Source organism: Eucyclogobius newberryi, unplaced genomic scaffold, assembly GCF_026437365.1.
Source record: "Eucyclogobius newberryi isolate DKJ021-1_F unplaced genomic scaffold, fEucNew1.0.hap1 SCAF_2, whole genome shotgun sequence".
Taxonomy (NCBI): Eukaryota; Metazoa; Chordata; class Actinopteri; order Gobiiformes; family Gobiidae; genus Eucyclogobius; species Eucyclogobius newberryi.
This window is the reverse complement of record NW_027315834.1, coordinates 18580024-18605737: the sequence shown is the minus strand read 5'-3', so window position 1 is coordinate 18605737 and position 25714 is coordinate 18580024. Positions and strand designations below refer to the sequence as shown.

At 38.7% G+C, this 25714-nt stretch overlaps 3 protein-coding genes across 7 annotated transcripts in view; all 3 read left to right on the top strand.

The window, feature by feature from the left end:
• The first annotated feature begins 3302 nt into the window (after positions 1-3302).
• slc38a9 (solute carrier family 38 member 9) lies at positions 3303-8842 on the top strand. 2 transcript variants are annotated; one of them, XM_072454008.1, is made up of 15 exons: positions 3303-3536; positions 4265-4379; positions 4949-5087; positions 5548-5666; positions 5757-5820; positions 5893-5986; positions 6325-6495; positions 6568-6627; positions 6712-6915; positions 6994-7101; positions 7201-7307; positions 7376-7489; positions 7582-7730; positions 7882-7971; positions 8123-8842. In XM_072454008.1, exons 2-15 carry the CDS (start codon positions 4285-4287, stop codon positions 8286-8288), a joined length of 1680 nt encoding a protein of 559 aa, XP_072310109.1. In that variant the 5' UTR covers positions 3303-3536; positions 4265-4284; the 3' UTR covers positions 8289-8842. The 2 variants fall into 2 exon arrangements, with proteins under 2 accessions (XP_072310109.1, XP_072310110.1); XM_072454009.1 differs by having other exon boundaries at positions 3305-3536; positions 4958-5087.
• A 1368-nt stretch (positions 8843-10210) lies between these two features.
• nrg1 (neuregulin 1) lies at positions 10211-23456 on the top strand. Of its 4 annotated transcripts, XM_072454007.1 has the most exons (9): positions 10211-10797; positions 10890-11859; positions 15319-15457; positions 17151-17209; positions 19276-19378; positions 19627-19753; positions 19821-19939; positions 20372-20572; positions 21835-22110. In XM_072454007.1, exons 2-8 carry the CDS (start codon positions 11154-11156, stop codon positions 20562-20564), a joined length of 1446 nt encoding a protein of 481 aa, XP_072310108.1. In that variant the 5' UTR covers positions 10211-10797; positions 10890-11153; the 3' UTR covers positions 20565-20572; positions 21835-22110. The 4 variants fall into 4 exon arrangements, with proteins under 4 accessions (XP_072310108.1, XP_072310106.1, XP_072310107.1 ...); XM_072454005.1 differs by lacking the exon at positions 20372-20572 and having other exon boundaries at positions 10312-10797; positions 19824-19939; positions 21835-23456; XM_072454003.1 differs by lacking the exon at positions 20372-20572 and having other exon boundaries at positions 10314-10797; positions 21835-23456.
• A 1192-nt stretch (positions 23457-24648) lies between these two features.
• Positions 24649-25714, top strand: part of macir (macrophage immunometabolism regulator) — a 1947-nt gene continuing 881 nt past the window's right edge. Inside the window, exons 1-2 of the mRNA XM_072454002.1 lie at positions 24649-24781; positions 25599-25714. The exon at positions 25599-25714 is cut by the window's right edge and continues 881 nt beyond it. Coding sequence (XP_072310103.1) covers positions 24752-24781; positions 25599-25714 — 146 coding nt within the window. The 5' untranslated portion in view covers positions 24649-24751. The remainder of the gene's footprint in view (positions 24782-25598) is intronic.

The window sequence follows — 25714 nt, the reverse complement described above, 5'->3', positions numbered from 1 at the left end:
CCTTAAGATCTCAATTCAAGAGTGCACTGCAGCCAAAAAGGTCCTGACTATTATTCTGCTTTCAAATAAGCTGGCAATAAGCAAAAGGAGAGAGAAGGGGAAAAAAAGCACTTTAGGAATGAAGATGTCCCCAAATCTAAATAATTTAATTGCATAATACAATGAGATATTTTAATGTACATAAGGTGTAGTTACTGGAAGAAGAAATAGATTCAATCGTCATCTGGACAACATTTAGAAAAACAATACGTTTTGACTCTCATCGAAGAGTCATTCAGACTTCTCCCGCTCCATGGCTTAAAAACACTATTGTATACAACTGGTGAGTTGAATCAAAACATCTTGCTGTCCAGATGACAACAACTGAATCTTTTTCCACAATGGAACCCTCCTGGACGAATGAGGGATTACACTGTCTTCTTCCTACTGGTACTATTGTAAAGGCTGTAAAGGTTTTTCTACAACGTAAACGATGCTCTGAAATGTGTCTTAGCCCAGTTATAACAACACTCTTGTAGTTTCTGTTCAACAGTTTTACCTCATACCACATGACATGCAGTCTTCATGAAGTCACAGCCAGCGAACAATGTAACAGATGTAAATATATTACACATCTTCATATGGTAACCTCTGCTAACATAGTTAAACAGTTTCACTACAGTGGAGAAAATACAAGGGCTGAGATGTTATTTTACCCTATTTCCTGTGCAATATGCATATTTCAAAATAGTAATTCCATGTCAAAATATTTATTGTAAAGATGTAGGATATGCAGTTCTGTGCAAATGTCCTAGGCATTGAATATGAACATGACACTTGTGTGTGTTAAAAACTACCACACTAAAACAGCATGGACCAGGCCAAGAGTGAAAGACGATGATTTTAATTCGCTCCTCAATGTTTTGGAAATGTACATTAGGTCCTTCTAGTCCAAACTTACATTATCCATTCAGTTGGTGGTGGTGTTCGCAGCTTTCTATTGTGACAATTGCCCTGGAGCAGACTGACTCCAGTTAAGTTGAGTTTATGACATTACAAAATGTAATAATAAAATTAATTGTCTGATTCTAAAGATTGAACCACTGATCTTCGGTTGACAGTAATCTCAACATACAAACTTGTTTTAACATCTAGGACTTTTGCACAGTAGTGTATAAACCTGGGCTCACACTAATAATTTGTAAAAAAAAAGTGTTTTAATGTAAATCATGCCTCAGTGTGTAGCCCTCAGTGGAAAAGACCCTTCTTGGTACATTCACAGGCTTTGTATCAGCACCAGGAGAGCTCATGATACTGTTCAATGAGGTTGCACTGTCAGCACAGAGCACTTGAAGAGGCCTCATGTGGTTGGACTGTAAATGAACACAAAGAAAGAAATCTGGATTGTTTCCAACCCTGACGCCTTAAAGCACTTTTGCAGACTGAATATTTTAATTCATGTGCTTTGTTTTAGCTGTTATCTCCTTCAAGCAACTGCTCCTCAATGACCTTGATGCCACAGCTGCGTCTGACAATAACTTTTACAGAGTTGAACTGTACATTTTTGTGTTTGTGATGTGAATGTATACTTACAAAATATCTTTTTTTCTGTTATTTTTTCCTCATGAAAGTATTGAAATTTAAAAAGAGTTTAAATGAGTTTAAATGAAAACTGAAACGTGAAAAGGTATATAAATACATAATATGTAATGTAGTACATTGGTGTGTCCTAATAGTCCTCTAGAGTAAGGCTAAACAAGGAAGATTTGTACGGTAGCACTTTCTTTAATGTAAACTGTATTTGTTCATCTTCTACATGTACTGTATGGATATTCATAACTTGCCTTGTACTGTTTCAATCTAATTTTAGAAATGGCAACCAGAAAACTAAGTCTTAGAGTGTATGCATGCCTAAGGATGGGTCCCATATATCTAAATATATAGGAATATATGAAAAAATGGTGCTATGTTTCATAAAGGTGCTTCTATGGACCCCAGCTGAATGCATGCAAAGAGGAAGAAAAAGAAAACATTGATGTCCTATTGCTGTTCCCATATAGTGCTACTTTCCAAAGATGTCGGAAATGTTAGTTTCAACTTGTATTAAAATGCTCAGTTCATTCCCTAAAATCTGAAATCCCTGTCTGAATACCGGTAGGTTGATTTCTAGATTTCCACCAATAAGCACACGGTCTGATCATTCTTACAAATTCATCACAGGGAAATGGCATTTTAACACAAGCTGGAAACATTTGTTAGTAGTGTTAAGTTCAGAGCTATATCACTTCAATATAAAGGGTGATTTTATATCGACAAGTCATTTCCAACATCCGTAACCAACCAGGATACGGCCCCAGTCTTACAGAAAGTACTTATGTTCTTTCCATAAATGGACAATATCTGACCATTTTCATAAAGGCATCAGTGGAGTTTAAGTCATCAATGATCACGCCAACGACTAGAGAATCAAATCCAACATCACTACCTTTGTGAGAAAGGTCTAAAATCTACAGACAATCTAGTCACTTTGCACTCATGGTTCTTCAAATGTTTATGTGTTCAATATTTTATGTGGAAGAATTGTTGCTAAAGAAACATCTGTGTAGTAAATGGTCAATGTTGTATGAGTTTGGAGACAATTGCCCTGGTTGTTGAATGATAAAGATATTGGAAAATGTTTCTTGTACTGATTATTTTTTGTTCATTAAATGTTTCATAGCATTATGTTTTTTTTTCTCATATCTGTCTTTCTTTTAGATATTGTAGTCCTGACCAAAAATACTTATGTTATGCTATAATATCGGTAGATCATTTTTGAACTGGTCTGTAAAGTAGAAAGTACTTGAAAAGCTTTTGAGTTCAAGCCCAGGAATATACATTTTAGTTAATTGCATTAATCATTACATTTAACTCCCTAACAGTTCTCAAATCCGAGTTAAATTTACTTTTATTTTTAAGGGATATTTCAAAACGTTTTCTAAGTAGATTTGTTATATGCTACTTTTCTTATGTAATATCTGAACCTTTACTTGAGTAACAGCCAAAGTCCCTCTTCTACCACTACACATAAATAAAGGGAGTGTCTACAGAGCCGCGGGGCGCGGCCGAAACTGCCATGTTATTTTGTGCCGCGGCTCCTGAAACTGCTGCGCTATTTGACCGCGCCGGACCGCGCCACGCCGCGCCGCGGCTCTGCAGCCACGGCCACAAATAATATGTTGTGTTGCTGATCTGACGTGAGTCTTGCTGTAGCTGCTTGTGAGCTCCAGGCGGTGGCGCTAGGATCCTTGCACAGTTTGAACAAAGAAGAAGAAGAAGAAGCAGGGCAGGAGGAAATAAAAACAAACGACTCTAATAAACATCACTTTGCTTTTATTTGATGACAGCGCGTTCTAAAGCGGCGGAGTAAGAGTGGCTTTGTCTTGGATTTGGACAGAGGGATTTCCTGCTGACGCTTGGATCCTCTTTTATTTTTGCCAAAAAGCAGTTTTTTCTCTGCTGACAAGACAAAAGTGAAATGAGTTAAACTTACGGAAGGAGAGCTTCATTTTTACAAGGTTTGTGCTGTCAATCTTTAGCTTTATTCTCACAATCTGCAAAACTAACGACTGTGATAATCCATTACACGTCTTAAGTCTTGTTTATGTGGAAAACCACAGCATGAAATCTAATTACATTTGCTTATAAAATGCTCTGTTCTTGTGCAGCTTTAGAAATAAGCGTTTTATGTAGTTTATTTGTTTATTGTTCTGTGCCTTAATCTAAATGTCAGATTGATGACACTTTGTTTGTATGGTTCACATCTTGGTTCTATGATTTCAGTGTGTTTTTAACAAAACAGAAGATCAGCTTCCCAAGAATTTAGAGTTTGTTAATGTAATAATGTATCTATGGTTTTCAGAATGATGAGAAAATAGGACAAATACAACTAACAACTTAAATTATATATTTAAATGGAGAAAAGTCCTCGTTATATGCAAAAATGTTGAATATAACGAGAAAGCTGGAAGACATGATATAATAATTAAGAATAGCCCGAATAAAGCCCGAAGAGTGTTTTTTAATAACTAAAAACCTTGCAAAAGACACACTCTCTCCACAGACCTGACCTGTAACTTTCCTGGTGAAGACTCTCCTGCACGTCTCCATTTTATGCAGTGCTACTTTAATACAGTGAATAAATGTGCATTTATTTCTATAATAATGAGACTGAATATATTACTCATGTTGTGTAATATTTTATGAGCTTGTTGTCAGGGTTTTTATATGATTGTCGTTGTGTCAGGTGATGCGACTGTGACTGTCATGGAGGACGACAGCCGACCACTGCTGCCTTCAGAGCAGGCCGGAGAGAGCTCTCTTCGGGGCTCCACAGACTCTCTGGACATAAAAGTCAAGAGGTAGGTTAATGACACTTCACTGATCATTATACTCTATACTCTAACTGCTTTCATGTGTCTGTGAAAGAGCGCCACAGAAAAGGAAAGTGAGAGACATGAGAAGTGTTTCAGTCAATAGGAAAGGTACTTACTGTACAAGCATATGTGTAAACACATGCAGATTGCAGATTAAGATTAATTCAATCATTTTTCTTGTATTTATCCCCCTAAAATTATATATATATATATATATATATATATATATATATATATATATTATATATTTTATTATTATTATTATTATTATTATTATTATTATTATTATTATAAACTAATCTTGTGGATGGAACTGAAACAACTTTTACTTGCTTAGTGTCATGTAATAAACACTCTGTACTTCTAGTGAGCTTCCAGGAAGTGACTTGACAAGCAAATACCAAAACCTTTACCATGCGGCTGTGTTAGTGTTTTAATCCAGTTTGGTATTTCACAGTACCCAACGAGGTCTTTTTCTCATAATGCAATATGAAGTTCACACTCACAAGCTGCATTTGGAGCATGATCTGAACTGTAAATGAATCCTGTGTAAGTTCCTGCAGACCTTTCTACGTGGAGCCCAGGTACATTGTAGCTGATGATCCGCAGGAGAGAGTGTCTGCTGAAGCGGCCATTCTCAACAGCCGAGTCCATTACTACAGCAAACTGACCGGCTCCTCCGACAGACTCCTGGTCAGTGCTCTGAACTCTCATACTCTCATGAAAAACATCCCTCAACAAGTCCACAATGAAGCTACTATGATTGTCTTATTTACAAGTATTAGCACTAGTCGGAGTCCAAAAGCTTATTAAACACAATTGAGAATAAAGCTTGACAGTTTGTATACTACATACGATATTTTAATGTATGTTGTGTGTACCTGACTATTTTCTGATGCTGTTGTTATGGTCAGTGCCAGTTAAATCTGACCAGCTAATGAATGAAAGACCCACAATTATTTTTGATACATTTTTGGCCATTTGCTAAAGCTTATCCAAGTCTTGTGCACAAATTAGGCGTAAACAAGTGGGCACACACAACAAATACAACAATAACATTCAGCAGGATACTTGCAAGTCTGTGCGTGTGTTAAGGCATATGGGACAAAACAACGAGGAGCACTGCATTACATATATTCTTTTATTTTTCCAGAGTCCTCCAAATCATGTGATCCCAGGCCCAGAAGACATTTACATCTACAGCCCACTGGGCACCGCCTTTAAGGTGACCAGCAGTGACCAATCACTTAAAAACCCCAGTATAATCACTATGTGAGTTTTACCTTGAACAAAAGGGAACCATCATGTTTATACTGTATTCATTATATTTTATAGAGCTTTCACGATACCTTTTCTTCTCAGATTTGCTATATGGAACACAATGATGGGCACTTCTATTCTTAGTATACCATGGGGCATAAAACAGGTGAGCCAACAATACCGTCGGTTCTGTTAACCAAGTGAAATGTCCGTTTTAAAAATATTTGTGCCATCACAGGCTGGTTTCACTATGGGGATCCTTATCCTCATCTTCACTGGTCTGCTTTTGCTGTACTGTTGTTACATTGTGCTCAAATCACCAAAGTCTATACGTGAGTTCAATGCATTCATTTTCCACCGTCCTTTTCACCTTCATCCTACAACTTTATTTTATAACTATATAATGTATATACTATATAGAAAACCTGCCCTTAATGAGCATTTTACGGAAACCTCCGCTACTCACAATTATTGTAGAAATATATTTTGTGTAAGTTGTGTACATATTTCATGAACTGAATCTATTCAACATTTGTAAGGAGCATTTTTATGTAATGTCATGGTTTTGACTCAATTATGCACTCATACTATTGTTGGCAGTAAATGCATTAAATCAGGCCCTTTTATAATGGTCTTTATAATGATATAACACTGTACTTTTAATCTACAGCTTATTTGGACACATCGGATTGGGAATTCCCTGATGTCTGTCGATACTACTTTGGGAAGTTTGGCCAGTGGTCCAGTCTTTTCTTTTCAATGGTTTCCCTTATAGGAGCCATGGTGGTCTACTGGGTCCTTATGTCCAACTTTCTCTTTAACAGTGGACAGTTTATCTACAGTAAGTGACGTACAGTCCCACTGCAAAGTCTACTTTTGTGTGTTGTATAACGTGGCCCCTTTTCTTTTTTAGACTATGCTCACAATGTCAACATGTCAGACCACGAATTTGGAACAAATGGTTCAGACAGAGGTTAAAAAAGTCACATGTTTTTTCTATGTACAAGAGCAACATATCTATATCTATAATAATGTACTTAAACATTTTAATTTACAGTAATCTGCCCATTTCCAAATAGTCACCCTGACTCAAACGCCAGCTCATTGTTCGTGGATCAAAATGCCAACAACAGTTCTGATGGCACTGCTTTTGCACACTGGTGGAGCAAGACTCATACAGTCCCTCTGTACCTGATCGTGCTCCTGCTGCCACTGCTCTGCTTTCGCTCCGCTTCTTTTTTCGCAAGATTCACTTTTTTGGGTAAGAGATGACAACAAAAGGAAATGTGAATGTTGTACATTTTGACATGTTCCTTCATCAGAAATGTGTGTTATTTAGGCACCATCTCTGTCATCTACCTCATTACACTTGTCAGTTACAAAGCTTTCTGCATTGGCTTTCACTTGGAGTTCCACTGGTTTGATCACACTCACTTTTTTGTTCCAGGTAAAATATGTTTCTTTTCTCTTTCTTTTTACATTTGCACAGGACAGTCTGGAGCCCTTAATCTCTAAATATTAATCCTATGGTCATATGTCCTTCTAGAGTTTAGACTACAGTTTCCTCAACTGACTGGTGTTCTCACGCTGGCTTTTTTTATTCACAACTGCATCATTACGTTAATGAAGAGCAACAAGCACCAAGAAAACAACGTGAGTGGCACTTACCAACAGTGACCCATGTTTGTGCACACTGTTCATAGGTGATGTGTTTATTTTAGGTGCGAGACCTTTCTGTGGCCTATCTCCTGGTGGGGCTCACCTACCTCTATGTGGGGGTTTTGATATTTTCTGCTTTTCCCTCTCCTCCCTTAACCAAAGAATGTATTGAACCGGTACAAAGTACACTTCATTTCCGATACATTGTCAAAGAAGTTGATAAGTACAAAAGAGCTTCATAAAATGTTTCCCTCTTTATCTTTCCCAGAACTTTCTAGATAATTTCCCCAGCAGTGATGTGCTGGTGTTTGTAGCACGGGCATTTCTGTTATTTCAAATGATTACTGTGTATCCTCTTCTGGGATATCTGGTGCGTGTTCAAGTCATGAGTCAGTTCTTTGGGAACATCTATCCCAGGTAACACGGCAACATTAAAGCTATTACAAATCACCATTACATTTCCCTCTGCAAACTGTCTTTTCAATACAATGTTTCATACAAATGTGTAGTTTTCTTTAACCTGATAAAGCACTGCTGTAGATGCATAATGTTTCTGTTTCCTCTTCAGTTTCTGTCATGTCTTTCTGCTGAACACCGTAATCGTTGGAGCTGGGGTCCTTATGGCTACTTTTTATCCCAACATTGGCTCCATAATAAGGTAAGCACTAAATACTCACTCATGTTGTGTTTTTGTCCACAGGTCCAGTGCATTGACACATGGCCAATATTGAATATAGGTTATTGACTACTGTATTGGCAATTGTAGAGATTATGGACTTTTCCTTGTTGTTTGTTTGTTTTCTCTGCAGATTTTCTGGTGCCACGTGTGGTCTGGCTTTAGTGTTTGTCTTCCCTTCCTTGATCCACATGATCTCGCTTCATCGACAGCAAAAGCTCACCTGGCCATCTGCCGTCTTCCACAGTTTTCTGATTCTGCTGGGAATAGCTAACCTTGTGGCTCAGTTCTTCATGTAGACCCTCGGGCTCTTAGAAGCACGATTAAAGGATTAGATTGAGCAGACACACTTAAAGTGGCTGAGCGACATTCGTGTTAAAGGTCATGCTTGAGTGTGAAAACCTCATAGAAATCTATAATCCCTTTGCTTGAAGAGCCCCTTTTCTCCTCAGTGCCAACTTGTGCCTAAGACATTTAACACTTATCACAGTCATGAATATTGGTGAATCGTAATCTTTGGTAACATCACAGTGACAACCACAGTGAATTATATTTTAGTACTTTTAAGTAAGGGCTTGATGAGAACCAGTGTAGAAATTGAGTGTATGTTGTTTTTATATGTAATGTTTTGTCATGCACAAAGCCATCTCGTTCATGCATCAGGTACACAGGGGCTTGCTCTTCTATCTTTATAATTATGTTTTATGTTATGTTACTACTTACACTGTTTGTATTTAATGTGTTATTTTTGGTATTTTATCCAAGCAATTTGACTAATAATAGGATAGACAAAGGGAATGTGGATGCAAAAAGGAACTCCCATCGATGTATAAATTAAATATACCAATTTCAATGTTGTGTTTTTTTTCTTTTAATACAATAATGGAACTCTCTTGCATTTATAGACTAGTCTGTTAAGTTGCTCTACAATCTGTTGCATAGATATTATATATGCAACAGATTGTAGAGCAACTTAACTGGTGGAGTTGCTCATCTTATTTACATTCAGGGCCTTTCAGACTGTTTTGTGTTAATATAACCACCAGAGGGCGCCACTGCTTATAACTAGGTCAGTCAAATGCACATCAGTTTCCAACAAGACTGAAGGGTCTGGCGTAATGTGAAAGTTAAAGTTATTTATTAAGTTCTTCATCATCTTCCTTATGTGCCGCCAACTTGCAAACAAAACTAACAATCAGGTAGGTGCATTCTTCTCGTGTTCTTTATCTTAAATGGGAATTATTTCAATTTAGTATTTTCGTTTTTCCTTTAGATAATTATTTTTTTCTTCCAGGACAATGCATGTGCACGTGTAGGTATTTTGCAATCCTAACAATACATTACAAATGCAGCTTGTTAAAATAGAGCCAATTCCACACATGGGCCATTTTCATTTTAGGCCTAAACATTTGTTCCTTATTGCAGAAGGGATACAGTTTTGACTGAACGCATGCCATGCAGGCAGCATGTGCTATGGTACTAAGGTATCAATTCATTTGTAACCTTTTCTCATGTAAGTCTTCAAATCCATGCGAAATGTATCTCCAATAGCTACATGTTTTTACATGTAGAATGAGCTGATCACCTCCAAACAAAGGAGCCAATGAAATGAAAAGCCTGAGAAGCTAATCAATATGCAGCTCCCTAATTCAGGGGGTCTGACAGGAAGTGCTCTCAGGCAGATACCATTACTGGTATTAATTCTGTCCGAGGATTGGGAAGGGTCACAGTGGTGTCAGTATTCAGTGTGGCAGTGACCTGACCTCTCTGCCTGTCCTCATCTTATTTAAGCTCCTGCACTGTCCTGCCTGCCTATTATTGAGGTGTGTTTGGGGGCTGGGGACTTGAGACTTTATGGTTGGTCTGGGAGCTTTTTGTCACATTTACGCTCTGTAATAAATGTGTGTGTGGAAATCAATATTTGATTACCAGTATTATTTTAGTCTAAGACTTATTATTTTTGTCTAAGACTAAAATAATAAAGGGTATCTCTTCAATATAAATTAACCTGTATCCTGCATAATATTTAGCAAACTAGCACAAGCACAATCACATGCACATAATTCATTGAGCTATTGCTAAAGCGTGAATTTAAATATTCATCCATTTATGGAGCGAGTGAAGTGTGTGTACTTATGTATGTTCATTATTATTCATGCACATTATTACACTAAGTTGAAAGGAGTAGAGCACAATGCCTGCAGTCTCCTGGGACAGATCATATGTCTGCTTCTCTGGCTCCTTCCCCTTGACAAAAAACACACCCTATAGTACCAGCACAATGGGGAGTGGTGCTGGAGGGGTGGCCCTGTCTGTGATTCGCTGACATGCTCTCTAATTGGATCAAGTCGGAACTTGCTTAGCTAGATGCTTTGTGCATGGATTGAGAGAAGTCTGCAATGAGAGTATGGCAGTAGGCAGGGAAGGAGGAAGAGTAGCACTGAGGGAGGAGGCCAGGAGAGGCTGTCCTGCACACCACTTGGAGAGTAAGAGAGAGACGAGGAGTGAGCTCTAGAAAAGGGGAGTATCCCGTCTGCCCTTCAGTGCTGCTGCAGCCCTCCCGCCCTCCTCAGCCACTTTACATGCTCTTTTTTTCCTTTTTCCTTACTCATCTGTTTCTGTGGCTGGTGCTGCACGGATGGGCACCTGCCTATGCCTGATGATTCAGCCTTTCTGTTGCCTGGAGCTCCACAGACAAGACAGCATGTCCCTCGTGCCACTGCAGTGCCTGGCCGTCCTGTCCTCTACACCACAGCAACCGCAGTCTCTGCAGCTGGTCCACCCCACATCCTATCTCCAAGTTCCCAGGTGAGTAAATCACTTCTGCCCCACCACTCAAGTACAGTATGCAAAGATTCATTGACCTCTAATTTTGCTTTTTGTTCTGCTCTTATCTGCAGCATTTATGACAAATCTATTTTAGGCGCATGCTTTTTTTCTGAAAGAAAGCACGAATAAGGACCCCTTTCTCAATATTTAAAAGGCTCTCTGGGTGCTTCTGTTAACAAGGTCAGGAGAGTGAATATCCGAGCTTTTCGAACTTTTCTCTCTAATTCCAGCTAATAATAATGGAAACAATACTGGATGATGGATGGCCACAGGGCGATGCTCTGAGTTACTAGTTGCAGAGTTGCTAAAGCCTTCCCGTAGTGGTGCTGGGAAGAATGACTGAAGGAATAGAGGACATCAGTGCTGGGACGGTGTCCCCTGCCGGTTCAGTTGTTGATACCGGACAAGTCCCAGAGGGGAAAGCAGAGGAGACGGGAGCAGCTGACGAGGCTGAAGAGGGAATAGAGGCAGGAATTGATAAGGGAACTGCGCAAGAGGGCGACTCTGGACAGGACGAGGAGCAGGCAGAGGAGCAGGATGGAGCTGTGGCCTTGCCTGTGACCTGCTGTGTGTGCATCCAAATGGACCAGATTAACAACTGCCTTCACTCTGAGAAGATCTGCCTCTTGCCCATCCTGGCCTGTCTGCTTAGCTTAGCCCTCTGTACAGCCGGCCTGAAGTGGGTCTTTGTGGATAAGATCTTTGAATATGAACCACCCACACACTTGGACCCTAAACGTATCGGACAGGACCCTTTCGTTATATCAGCAAATCCCACCATGGGATTGACTTTGCCCCCTCCGCATTTGCCTTGGTCCACATTCTCTCCCTCCAGTGCCTTCACCATCACCTCTGGACGTCCTGAAGTCTTGGTGGAGGACAAATCTACACAGCGGCCGCATGTGCCTCTCTCCCCTAAAGTGACTCAGAGTGACTCCTCAGTGACACTGAAATATAATGCTGAAAAAACCACCCTTAGAAGGCAGACTCCCAGTCCCCAAACCACCCAGGGGTTAAACAGCAATGACATCCCAACTATATGTAAGTACCACTGTCCTTATTCCTATCAGACCCCTAACTGTGAGTTATTACTGTATAAAAATAGAAGCACATGCAAATGTCCTGTCTAACCTCTTCTGATACACAAAGGAAAACCTGCCATCTACAAACTAAAGAATTCAAATCCTTTTTCTCATTGATTTTGCAAATGTGCCTGAGCATTGTTTTAGGAAGTGTCAGCTTTCAGGACATTGCCTAAAGCAGACACGTTGTGACCTGTCGAGGTCGGTGACTAAACCTCAAAAATATTACACTGAAGCCAGTAGTACTCATTACACATCACCTGAGGGGACTGATTATCAGTGACTCATAAAGTATGTTGTATACAGCTTTTTGGTTTCAATCATGATGATAGCCCCTCTTATGTATTCAAGCCTGCCACATGGTTCCGGTCATAAGAAAAAGTGAAAATCAATAAATGATGCATGAACCAAACTGAAACTCGGGTTGTGGTACAGGGAGATTTCCTGTTGAGGGCCCAGCTCCATTTCAAGGTCAGAGCGGCTGGAGGCTAATTGATGCCCTCCATCCCACAGCCGCTGGGAGAAGAGGCCGCTGATACCAGTGTCTGCCAGCGGCTCACCACTGTCATGTCCCTGTTGTAGTCACATCTGTGGTGATTTACATCTCCATAAGTGAGTTAGCCCATAAGGTGCTGCTAAAAGGGTCAATCTCCATATGACTTCCGGTATCATTCTGTGTGTCTGTGACCAACTCAAACATAAATATAAGTAACACAGCTGCTCCACAGATGATACTCTTGACAGCGTCAGTTTGCACATGCCCCATGACCATATCTAAGATGGTCATATACGTGTCCTGACTGGCCTTGATGCTGTGTACTGTGGGTACACCCAATACAAAGCCCCTGTCACTGTTCTTTACTTATCCTTGCACTGTCATCATGTCCATGAAAAATAAGTAATTTTAACACCAATCCACAAAACTGAAATTAACCAGTTCATTATTTATTACAAATATTTGAATGTTTTATTTTGACAAGTCCAAGTATCTCCATAGGTTAGCATAAACAACTAACCAGAATCATTAACCAAAATGCACACAATTACTAAACGTCTGCATGGCAGAATGTGAGACAAAATCCATTCAGGATTCTTCTTATGCCACGGTTCCTGACCTTATGGCCGCTGGTATGAACATTGATTGCACAGCTTCATGATAAATGATCTAAGAAGTTGTAAAACATCGATTTGACTATTGTATGATTTCACTGACTCCAGTAGAGTGCAATACACATCAACAAAACTGATGGTTGCAATAGAGGTAGAAGATTTAAGTTCAGGTCCAGTACATAATATTTAACTTCAAACATGTGAGTTTAAGATAAAGGTTTAAATGAACAAAGATAAGATAAGATAAGCCTTTTTTTTCCACACATGGGGAAATTTCGGTGTTACAACGCAAGATACGAAGGAAAAGAACAGATAACTTGTAGGAAGTTTTTTTTTTGAAAACATTCTTAATAGAAGGACTCTTAAAAACAAAAACTCTTATTAACAAAACTCCTGTAGACAGAAGCTCTCATATCTTAATAGGGAATAGAAGGAAAAAATAAAGATAAAATAAAATAAAAATAGCTAGCATAAGACAAAATAATACTAATAAAAATGGTAAAGTAAACACTCTTAAAGGAAGCCCATGTGTATACTTCCAAGTGTATATATGTATATATATATGTATGTAAAACTCCAACACAAAACACAAAGAAACATTGGCTACATAATTCATTGATAAATTGACAAAAAGTAGGAAATGACAAGGATGATTTTATCTTCTTTATTGATATCACTTTACACCTCTGGCCAAATCAATAAAATGAGTTCACTATAACTCAAAATAAATCACAACAGAGAGCCAGGTATCACTCTCTGTGACTGAATCTTCTGAAGTTTCAGTACACACTGAATAGTAGTTTTCCGAGGTAAGATCACAGTGTCTGAAGAGCGTTTCCAGTTTGCTGCTTGTTGCATCAGGTCAGTGTCCTCTTTGTTCTGTGAAAACCTCAGCTTACTCACTGATGTAATTATGGTTGAGTCAACATAATGGTTGGGTTACATGGATGATATCAGGCGCTGTCATCTGTGTTTACATATTTGAATATATATGACGTTACAGTATGACATTTTGATGTGCAGTTTGAAGTACAATTGTCATTTCTTTTCAGTGGAATACATCTGGATGCAACAGAACCATTTATAATCTTATTTTAATCTATATCTGAATCTACATTGTAGAGGTTTTTGGGAAAAGTAAAACTAGGGGCTGCGCAGAGGGTTAGTGAACAGTGCAGTTGATCCTCTCCCTCTAGTGACTGTTTGAGCCATTAAGCCTGAGGAGCAGAGGGTGTGTCTCACCACAGATCAATAGGATGCCATATTCAGGCACACTTGTGCTGTGTCTCACTGTAACTCCCCTTTTGAAGATTCTTCAAAATGACACTTCAATTTGCTTCATTCTCTTGTAATGAAATACTCCACTTGAAGGAAATGTTTTCCGCTTACATTTACAGTAATAATTGAATGACAGTGAAGCTGGCTTTTTGGAAATTGTAATCAGCAGTGATGATAGCAGCGCCTGTGCAGTTATTATTACATACTTATCACTGGTGTATTGTGTGACCAAATTGGAGAGCTGTCCTCTGCTGGGACTCTCTTAAGTCATGCTAAGATAAATGTGTGTGGGTGCAGTGCATCACGGTTTGTCCTTGATAATGCGTGAGAGAAACTCCATCCACTGCAGTAGACTGATGCATCTGCAAATATCAGCAGAGACAGGGAGGCCTGCTGGCTCCTCTCCAGCCCTGTATCACTGTTGAATAGGCTAATGTTTCTGATCCTCCAGATTAAGCAGGGAATTTGTATTTGCATCTGCATTGTCAAAAGTATAATAAAGACTGCACCATGATCTTGCTGCGTCACACTCACAGTTTTTAGCACTGACTGTGTAACTATCCCTGAAACAGAATTCAAGCCTGATTGAGTCCGTTTACTGGCTAAATGCTGTCCACATGATCTCTGTCTGCGTTTGTCTCTGCTTTCAGTAGAGAAGATCTGCCATGAGTTGCCACATTTCCATTAAGGTTTATGGCAAGGAAGTGAATGGCATTCTGAGTTTTTAATCAATGTGGGTATGTTGTCTGCAATAAACCACCGTCACATCTCTTTCAGTCCTGTATTAAGAAGAAGCAATAGTTTCTGCTTTTTGCAGTACAGAAATGTGTTCTGCATTGTCATAAAGTAAAATCCCCATGTTTGTTGCATACAGACACAAATAACAGTCCTTTTCCTGCCTTTTGCAAGATTTGTGTTTGAGGTTCAAGTGCTTAGCAAGTACTTACTATGTAATCTGTAAAATCTCTGTTTTTCTTTACACAGTGTTTTCAGCCATGCATGTTAAACTAATGATGGGTGTCTTTTACAGCAACCACCAGCACCACCACAACATTAAAAACCTCCAGTCATGTGACTCGCTGCAGCGACAGCCAGAAAAACTACTGTGTAAACGGCGGCGAGTGCTTCACCCTCGAAATCATGCCAGGCAGCACCAAGTTCCTCTGCAGGTGGGGCTCCTGCGTCACGTAAAAGGGTTGTTAAAGATCAGCTTGATATCATTTTCATTGTTGCACTGGTGATCTAATGACATTGAATAGAGGTATTAAGGCATGTATTTAAATTGACTGAAAATGTATCATCTAATGCAGTGGTTTTCACAAGTACCACATACAAATATGTCTATTCAAGAACCACACGATCGAAGCCAGGTCAAAAATAGGTCTAAACCATGACCGATGTTGTTCAAAACAGGGACTAACTCAAAGGAGGATAAGATCATAGATAAAATGGTCTCTTAAATAGACCAACAGCAAGGAAACCCACATACCACCAGAAGAAGCCTGCGCACCCTCTCATTCCTCTGTTTGAGAACCACTTAGTTTGAGAGGTTTAAATGTATTCTCACAAATAATGTTGCTGTAAGTCAAATGAAGGTTCTGAGGACATCTGAGGAACAGAGCAGAGTTCTGCTCCGTCATCGTCATGGCGTGCCTGCACCAATGATAATAGTGAAATACTAGATAAGTGCATATGACAGGTTACACTGCACTGCTAGATATACGGAAAATATATGCTGGATTTAAACAGTTTATTACGTTTATTTAATGCCAGTGAAATCTGCTTCTTGCACAAACATTTCACCTAAATTATATGAATCGTGTTCTGTTGTCTTATCAATATGTTTTAGAATGACTTCCTGTATTACTTTTCTTCAAACACACCCCGTAAAACTATACTAAATATCAGTTATCATCCCACCAAACTAAGTAATAAATAGAAAAAACAACAACTCTCATTTGCACTCTAAGTAATAGACTGGCATTAATTCACACTTCACATCTCAGCATTGTTACGATGGCTATTTCCACTGCTGTTTATATGTTTCCTTTTCTACCCACCAACCAGGTGCTTGGCAGGCTTCACTGGGCACCGATGTGAACGAGCTGTGCTTAAGAGAGTCTCGAATCCAAACGTATGTCAACCCTGATCTCAGCCCCACGTGTCATTACTGGTGTTTCACCTCTCTCATGTTTCTGCCAAAGAAAAGGGGGAAAATCTAACTCTCCTTAACCAGTAACTTTGAATTGGCGGTACAGTTCTATCTCAGTTGATAATCTCTTGACTGAAATTTGCATGTACATCCCATTTCATCACATTATTGCCACCAGTTTCCTGGCTCAGGTGGGTTTGTCCTGTGGTAAAGGTAATGCCACCCCCCCTTTAGCTCCATTTCCATTAACGTAGGGCATAACATGAAACTAATTCATGCATCATGGTTGTTATCTACAGGAGTGTTGAACGTATGGATAAACGGGGGACCCTGGTAATCACTGGTCGGGCTGCCATCATTTTAAACAAAGAGCCATTTCACAGAAGCTGTGACTAGATGTTTCTGGTGCTGTTTCATACTTTTGGGTTGTGTGTCCTTATGGAAGAGCCATAACTTCATTCAATAAAGTAACCATTAATATTGTCTTGAGTGGCCAAGTGTACATGCACATCTCACTGTCATTTGACTCAATTGGGCTTCTTTCAAAACAACAAATTGTCCCTTCCACGCCAAAGATTGTGACTAGACATTTTGGTCTAGCTGGCCTGTGTTGCCAACACCAGTGATGGCTGTGGTGGGTCGTTCACAGCTTCTATATGGACTAATCTAGTCTCTTCTGTCTCCCTCCCTCCTTTTCTCTCTCTACATAGGTGTCCCAATGAATTCACTGGTGATCGATGCCAAAACTATGTAATGGCCAGCTTTTACAGTATGTTTTCTTCCTCTTTCTCCTCAACACTTCTTTAATAGATTAGTGCTTAATGGTGTGTATTCCATACATTGGTTTGGCTATTGCATGCGGAATGTTTTTTTATATTTTCAACATATTTTAAATCTTTACTCATCTGTTTGTCCCAAGGCATGCTCCAATCTTTTTTATCATCATTATTATTATTATTATTATTATTATAAGATACAAGTTGCTTCTCCTAGTTTCGCTCTAGCAAATTACTTTGCTAGCCTGAAAACAATTTTTCAAGGAAACTGATCATATGGGTATAGATGTGTCATCATTTATAACAAATATATGCAGTGTCAAAGCAGCACCAATCATTCTTGTATACAATCTCACAAAAGAATCAAAGTCTTTTAAAAAAGGGAAATATTTGATAAATAAAAAAAAAAGTGAAGAAGCATTTGCTAAATGCACACGTCTTAGCAACGTCAAAGGGTCGTAGTATTAGAAAAACTGCACCAAGGCTTTGGCATAACCTTGCGACGTATCTTCATGAGTCATATTCTTCTTGCCTTTGTAAAAACACTTTGCACAGATGTGAACTTGATGGTGACGCAGAGGAAATGACAGTGTGGGTGTTAAGTTACAGTCTTCATATCATATGTTGAGGTAGATCTCCCTGGGCATTTTCTGGCTCTTGACCAGAGCTTAGAAAGAACTTGCTGATAACTCGATTTCTGTTCATTTGACTGATTGTGGTTATATCTTTGTTAAGACCTTTTAGGAGAAGATGGGTGTGTCTGTGCTAGTTCTTATTTTGCATTGCAGTCATGTATCAAGTCACAGGCAGTTGTAGCTTCTACTCGTAGAGACCTGGTTTGTTCTCACTCTGAGGGTCACTGTTTTGGTGAGTGTCAGGTACATTTCTTGTACTGTTTGGAAATACATTTGTCTGATGTGACCACTGTTTGACATGACACAGACTAGCTATGCCTGTAGACTAGAGTTGTATAAAACAGTCACCTGCTCATTAGAGAAAGGACTTTATTGAGGTCTAAAACTCTTCTTGTCCCTTTGCCATGAGCAGAACGTCTTGACATTGATTTTATGGGTATGCAATGCATTATTTTCTCATGTTGCTTCTTAGGTTAAAAAGATGACGGATCAGGTCTACCAAAGCTAGTTTTTGTTGTTAAAATGCCCATAGGGGCGAACAACAGGCCCGGGTCTGGACAGAACTGACTGAGGGTCTGAGTTTCAAAGAGGTGCAAAGATGATAATCTTCCATTAAGTGTAATTATTTAACGCCCCTGAAATGAGGGTGCAAACACTTTTAAATGAGGTTGCAATGCGCCCTTTTGCACCCATGTAGACCCAGGGCTGGGGAACAAGGTCAAAGATAGAATCTATAAAATAAACAGAATGTTTGTTCAATTTACAAGCCAGCCTGTCTAAGCAATCAGATAAAGATTCTGACTTAACACACCAGGTTTACTGAGGAATCCTTTGTCATGTTCTTGTCAGTTCAGTTTAAAGATTAGCTATTTGCTTTATACATGTGGTAAATTATACTATGATTATTTATCGTGCATTTTCGTGTCGCTTGTTCATTTTTGTTTCTATGAAACAACACAACGTAATGACATAAACTGCTTAGGTTTCCTTAGATTTTTATCTCAAGCGTTTTCCTTTCCTAATAATAATAATCCGTAAAATCAGGTGCACACTTTATGAGCTGTTCTGTATAAAGAACATGTGTGAAACTGTAAAGTGCTTTGAGTGCCTCGAAGCGCTGTATATATTGTGACCATTTACTATAACAGGACCCGTCTCCTTCCTCAGTGGTGGATATGTTGTTGTTCTGCATGTCACAGTTCTGTAAATATAAAATGGGAACCGGCTTTGGTCTGATGCATGTTCACATTGTAATTCCCCCTATTATTAAAGTCATATATATAAAGAGACATATATCTATTGAATATCCTTTGTAGATATATGCTGCATGTGCTTGTCCAGCATCTTGTGAGTTTAGGGGAAACATATTTGCTGGGCCTGTAGGTTTGTGTAGAGGTTTAAAGTGAATTGTCTTCTTTTTTCAGAAGCAGAGGAGCTGTATCAGAAACGTATTTTAACAATTACAGGGATCTGCATTGCCCTCCTGGTAGTTGGAATCATGTGTGTGGTTGCCTACTGCAGAACAAAGTAATTTGCACTTTCATATTTTTTCTTCAACACTATTGTTGAAAAAACTAAAAATACTAAGGTACAATCTAAGTCACAAAAACAACCAGCAGAACTTTTCTAATGAAACGCAACCTCACAAAAATGTAATGTCATAGAACTATCCATAAATTAAAACATTGTCTCTCAAATTACTTTATTGTATATATATATATATATATATATATATATATATATATATATATATATTTGTATACATTTTGTTCCAGGAAGGAGAGGAAGAAGCTCCATGATCGCCTGAAGCAAAGCCTCAGAAGAAAAAGAAAGAGTGGTGTGAGCTCGACCCGCGGGCGCCCGAGTTCTCAGCTGGCACTACAGGACTTACAGCTGCCTAATGTAAGTCCTCCACCAGCGGCACGTTAGGCCTTTTGTATTTTGTTTGATTCATTCTCTTTTTGAACAGAAGAACAACGGAGACACAGTAGAGACTGCAGTAGAGAAAGACACAGAAACATCGGTCTCCACAAGCAAATGCGCCTTATCTGCAAACGAGCCCACTGCTCTCACACACATCAGCCAAAGGTGAGGACGTTTTCTGTGAGTCAAGCCAAGTATCAGTTTTTATTGGGAAATGTGTGGAACTGCTGCCGCACTGCTGTTTCATGCAAGCTTAACTTTGATTTGCCACAGTCATTTTGAACTGTGCATTAACAGAGATGTGAAACGGTGGGAAAGACTGATTAGTGTGTAAATATGCCTAATTTTATTCTTCTTATTATTATTTTTATTATTATTATTACATAGTTGGAGTGGTGTAAACCCTTAAAATAAGAAGTACGTGACAGATACAGACATTGTTCCCTCAGTTCTATTGAGTGAGCTGTCAAACGTATAAATAGCCCACTTACATAAATCTCATCCATCTGAATTGAAACCCAAAGTGAAACAATATTCTGGACTTGGGGCCTCTCTGATTCGTGTCTCCATGTAAACGACCCATCCCTGTCTCCGCAGCGGGAGTAATGAGTGGAGCACCAGTGTCCTGTCTGACACTGAGTCTGTCTCGGTGATGTCATTGGCGGAGAGTAGCCAGCGTGACACACAGGGCCGTCGGGGTCGTCTCTATGCCACTGGCGGCACCAGAGACTTAAATCCTCATTCAAAGAAGTGCAGAGACACACCCAGCTCCGACAGGGACTTGTCTTAAAATACAAGGTAATCGACTAAGTGATTTTCACATAAACGGGTCAGGATTTTTACCTCCTCATCTTAAACACTCGTGAGCCCATTAAAAGATATCGGCATTCGGCCACACCTAACAGACGATTATTCACGATGAATGATTGAGCGGATTATTCACATACTAAAACACAAGTGTTGTATTTTAATTGACTTTAATTCTAATACATTACTATTCTAATAGCATGTGACCAGCTTTATCAAATCAAACTTCGCCACATGAAAGCGCCATACATTTAGGCATACTTTTTTGGAGAGCAGATTGAATTGAAATGAATTTTGCCTCTAAAATAGTAACAATTATACAATTTTAGTTCTTTATATTGTGACTTGAATAATCACAATTAAATTATCGATTAACTAATGAATCTCAACATCCCTAGTCGCCATTGCAAGAGTTGACCATGTTTGGCACGGAAAAAAAACTAATATTGGTTGTATTCTGAACCGAATAAAGATGGACCTTTGCAAATACTGTGACCTCACTGTGGAATGTAAAACAAGCGACAGAAGGGAAGGGACAAAAATGGCTCATTTTCTATCCCGCAATTGCACGGAGAGAGAAGATAAAAGCAATCTCGCAATCTAAACCAATTACAACTAGGAAGGTAAACGTCTGGCAGCTGAGTGATGTCCCCTGATTAGGTTAGGCTAATGATTGGTCACCAAGCTCGTGCCCCTGCATTGATCTCATCTGTAAGTAAAAAGGATGAGAGACAAAAAAAAGCAGATCGGGATTTATTGTTTGAGAGTTGGCGATGAATCATACTCGTGGCCTAAGTGAATTGGATGTGAATAGGTTAGTTGCGCTGCTGTGACTTCATCAATGTTCGTGGTGCTTTTCCATGTTTTTGTTTGTGCTGTTACTGTATCGTGCATTTTAATCTCCATGTCACCATATACTTTACATGTTACTGTTGGCCATCATGACGAGAAACAAAACGCTTCAGGAACAATTGGTGTTATATTCACATTACCATTGATAAAGAAATTCAGAAATGGAGCTCTGTATTTATTTTTAAAGGTATTTTTGTCTGTTAAGCCTTAATGTGTGCAAGTGCAATCATAGATGTGTGTAAATGGTCAGTGTCTGGACAAACTGTATTATTCAGTATTTGCATTACATCAGGAATATTTTGCCATATTTCTGCTCTGTTTATTTGAATGTATCTAAATATTATAGAACATTTTGCCGTCTGCTGTTTGCGATTGAAGCGTTTCGGTTGTGCTTCTTGTAGGTATGTTACTGCTGTGCCCTCTCCGTGTACTCCGGGATCTCCCCCCTCAGAGATGTCCGCTCCTCTGTCCAGCTTGGCCATCTCTGTCCCGTCAGTGGTCCTAAGCCCCTCCGGTGAGGAGGAACGACCCCTGTTGCTGTCAAATGCGCAGCAGCACAAGGTTTTAAGTCATAACCAACAAAAGAGAAGCTCAGCCCACTACAATCACGGACAGGACGCTCTCAGCCTTCCCTCCAGCCCACTGCTTTTTAGGGAGCACAGCAACTATAACTCCACCAGTGAACATGACCCCCCTGCTGCCAGCTACAAGGAGTTATCTGAGAAGTTACTGAAGATGAACAACAACATAAATGACTACAACTTTAAAGGAGCGACAGTCACCGACGGGCCTGTCCTGTACAATGCAGAGTCTGGCAGTGATGACCTGCTTGAGAGTGAGACGGCAGAATCTCAGGGGGAGCGTAAATCCTTCCTCAGTGTTGACGGGATAACTGCCCCATTGCTAAGGGCTACCGGCAGTGTTAGGACTACCCCAGGATCATCAAATGATACTCCACAAGTCCTGTCAAGTAACACTACAATGAAACAAGATCAAGTTGCTGTGTGCGATGGAATGCTGAGAAATGCTTACATTGAATAAAGAGTAGTGACAACCAAACCCTTATTTTCTATCTTAATTGCGGTGTAATAAAATTATACAAATCTATTATTTTTATTTTAGCGATATAGGGGGTTACAAAATTAAGAAAAACATTTTCTATTCACTATGTGTCCATGTGTTGTAGGTAATGTGCCATACTCGAGTATGTTAGCAACAGTTCACAGTATATTTCCATCAGAAAGATTAACAAAGGTGCCTTTCTGTTTGGACGCTTAAGGAAGCAGCACATACTGGGTCATATATTCATCTAATCCAGTTACAATACTAAATAAAGCTGGCTGCCTTATTGTCTCACATTTGGAGGTCCCCCCTGAATGATTGTGTTCAGTCTGTGTGCATGCGACTTAATGCTGTGAATGGAATGAGGATTTGTCCATTATATCACAAATCAATGTTTTAGTTTCAGCTTTTCACTTTCAACCCTTATTTTGGGAAATGCACTTGTGAGAAGCTTGTCTGGGGCATGACTGTGTTTTGTATCCACTTAATAATCCAGAGAGAACATACACAATATGATGGTTGTGTGCAAAACCAAATTACACCATTGAGCTTATTGTAATGCACAGCTGCAATTACAAATACAAAAGGATATCTTTTATACAGTGCAACACACTGCATGTCAGCTAGATTGAAGTCGTGAAGATACAAAAAAAAAGCCTGTAAACACACATCAGTGGAAGCATTGTCTCAATAATGTCAGCAAACACATGACAAGACACAAAAACAAGCAGTGAAGTAGTTATCAAACAGTATGGATGCTCTTTTGAGTGGATGCTGTAACATTGTGACATTGGCTATACGTTGTTAGTTCAGTGGATCTTCTCTTTTTGGTCACTAACAAATTTTAAAATCTTTATTTATCTGTATTTTGTGAATAGTAAAACCACAATGCTTTTAGGAGTGTGTCTTAAGATGATGTACATACACATGGATTCTGTTTCTAATAAAACTGTGAACACAATTCTCCCCTTTTTATTTTGACTGTGTTTCAAACCAATAGGCCAAGTAACCTCAATATAACTTTAGTATTCAGGAAATGGTAAGCATGAATATTTTAGTTAATATCTTGGTAGGTTGAGCCCAAGACACGAGTGAGCTGCTCATAGTACACGAGGTGACAGGGCAATTTTTTATTATATATAGCACACAGTTTCTGCAGCAGTCTAACCTGGAATTATATATATATATATATATATATATGTATACATATATATATATATATACATACACATATATATATACATATGTATGTATACATATATATATATATATATATATATACACATATGTATATATATATATATATGTATACATATGTATGTATACATATATATATATATGTATACATACATATGTATACATATATATATATATATATATACATATGTGTATATATATATATATATATATATATATATATATACATACATATGTATATATATATATATATATATATATATGTATACATATATATATATATATATACACATACATACACATATATATACATATGTATGTATGTATATATATACATATGTATGTATATATATATATATATATGTATACATATGTATATATATATATATATGTATACATACATATGTATATATATGTATGTATATATATGTATATATATATATATATATGTATACATACATATGTATATGTATATATATATATGTATATATATACATATATGTATATATACATACTATATTATACTACTATACTATACTATAACTATATCATAAGAGTCAAGACAATAGAGATTTGTATTAGATGATAGATTAAATAATCATAATAATCACAATAATCATAATAACACAATTCTATTAAAGATTAAATGATTATCACATTTTTATTTGCGCTATTGGATTTTTTAATCAATTGGCCAGATAAAACACAGGCCTATTTATATGTAAGATTAGCAGTCAGGTTGTGCTATTTTTTCATGTGGGTTATTTAAATACACTATACTAATACTGTGCCTATTATAGGAAGTCAATTATAAAATCAGATCAATCCGGATTTGTGTTTAAAAGCGTCTCTTAAAGCAGGGATGTTTATGCTACTACACTTTAATCAGTTGGTGTACTTCAGTCCTAAAGGGCTCTGTCTGTAAACAGCATTAGCACCACACCTCGCATTGTTGTGTTTTACTGTGAAAGTCCATCCGGAAGCCGTGGTGAGGACCAGGACCAAGACCAGGACCAGACCAGGACTTGCACAGGCCGAGAAGAGGCAGGGGAAGGTTGAATGTCGGATTTTCCACCACCACAAGGACAAGTTAGTATCCATCCTCTTCTTTTGTATTCGTTTGCGTTAATATTCTGTAAATAAGTGCATAATTATAGGGATTTGATCGTTCATTTTAGACGCGCATCCGCAGAGAAGGAAAACCCGCTCCTTGATGGACTGACAGGTTGTTTTGCCATAAAATAGGTTAATATTCATCTAGCTGTTTAGTATGAGCGCATAATAAAATAGATTCTCTGTCAGTGTCCGGGGATGCTTTTCACTCAGGGTGTAATATAATTGGGTGTAATAATCCCGGCCTTATCACAGCCATCTTTACTCAGACCCCGTGGTCTGCATCCTGCGGTCTGTGGACGGATCCAGCCTCTGCTTCTTTATTACGTGATGATTACGTGGACTAGACCTCCACAAGACCAGCACTCTTGTCTGAACGAGCCCAGCTAGATTTAGCCTGGACGACCACCCTGGCCTCTGGTGGGCTTTAAAACGCGTCATGACATTGAATCAGTATAGATACTAACTATATAGTGTTTTCTCCTGAGATCTGGCTTTACCCACCCAGAAAATGTTCTATTTACTGCTTGCAATGGGATTTATAGCCTTTAATGTCTATTTTGGGCTTTGATTTTAAATGTTAATAATTGGATGCACGTTGTCACACCATGATACTACCATGGGTGACCGATAGAGGGAGTAAGAGCTGCTCTGGAGGGATGACAATGCTATAACATTAGTTCAAAAACCAAGTCTGTAAGTTATCAAACTTATGTATGTTTTCAATTTAGCATAAACATGTGTAAGAACAAATATGAGGTAACAATGGAAGTGCTCATGTGTCTTTCTCCAGAATATGTCTTTGAAGATGGAAATGGATGTGAGCGGAGTGTCTCTGGCGCATGTGGGGGCATCAGCTGAAGGTAAAGCCACATTAAAGCCTGAGGTAGAAAGGCCTCGCTGTGCCAG

Bases quoted from the DNA above. Each gene is read 5' to 3' on its own strand.
- slc38a9 (XM_072454008.1), top strand. From the start codon at position 4,285: ATGGAGGACGACAGCCGACCACTGCTGCCTTCAGAGCAGGCCGGAGAG. The intron at 6,496-6,567 runs GTAAGTGACGTA...TTTCTTTTTTAG, and splicing joins CAGTGGACAGTTTATCTACA to ACTATGCTCACAATGTCAAC. The intron at 7,308-7,375 runs GTGAGTGGCACT...TGTTTATTTTAG, and splicing joins ACAAGCACCAAGAAAACAAC to GTGCGAGACCTTTCTGTGGC.
- nrg1 (XM_072454003.1), top strand. From the start codon at position 11,154: ATGACTGAAGGAATAGAGGACATCAGTGCTGGGACGGTGTCCCCTGCC. The intron at 17,210-19,275 runs GTATGTTTTCTT...TTCTTTTTTCAG, and splicing joins TGTAATGGCCAGCTTTTACA to AAGCAGAGGAGCTGTATCAG. The intron at 19,754-19,820 runs GTAAGTCCTCCA...CTTTTTGAACAG, and splicing joins AGGACTTACAGCTGCCTAAT to AAGAACAACGGAGACACAGT.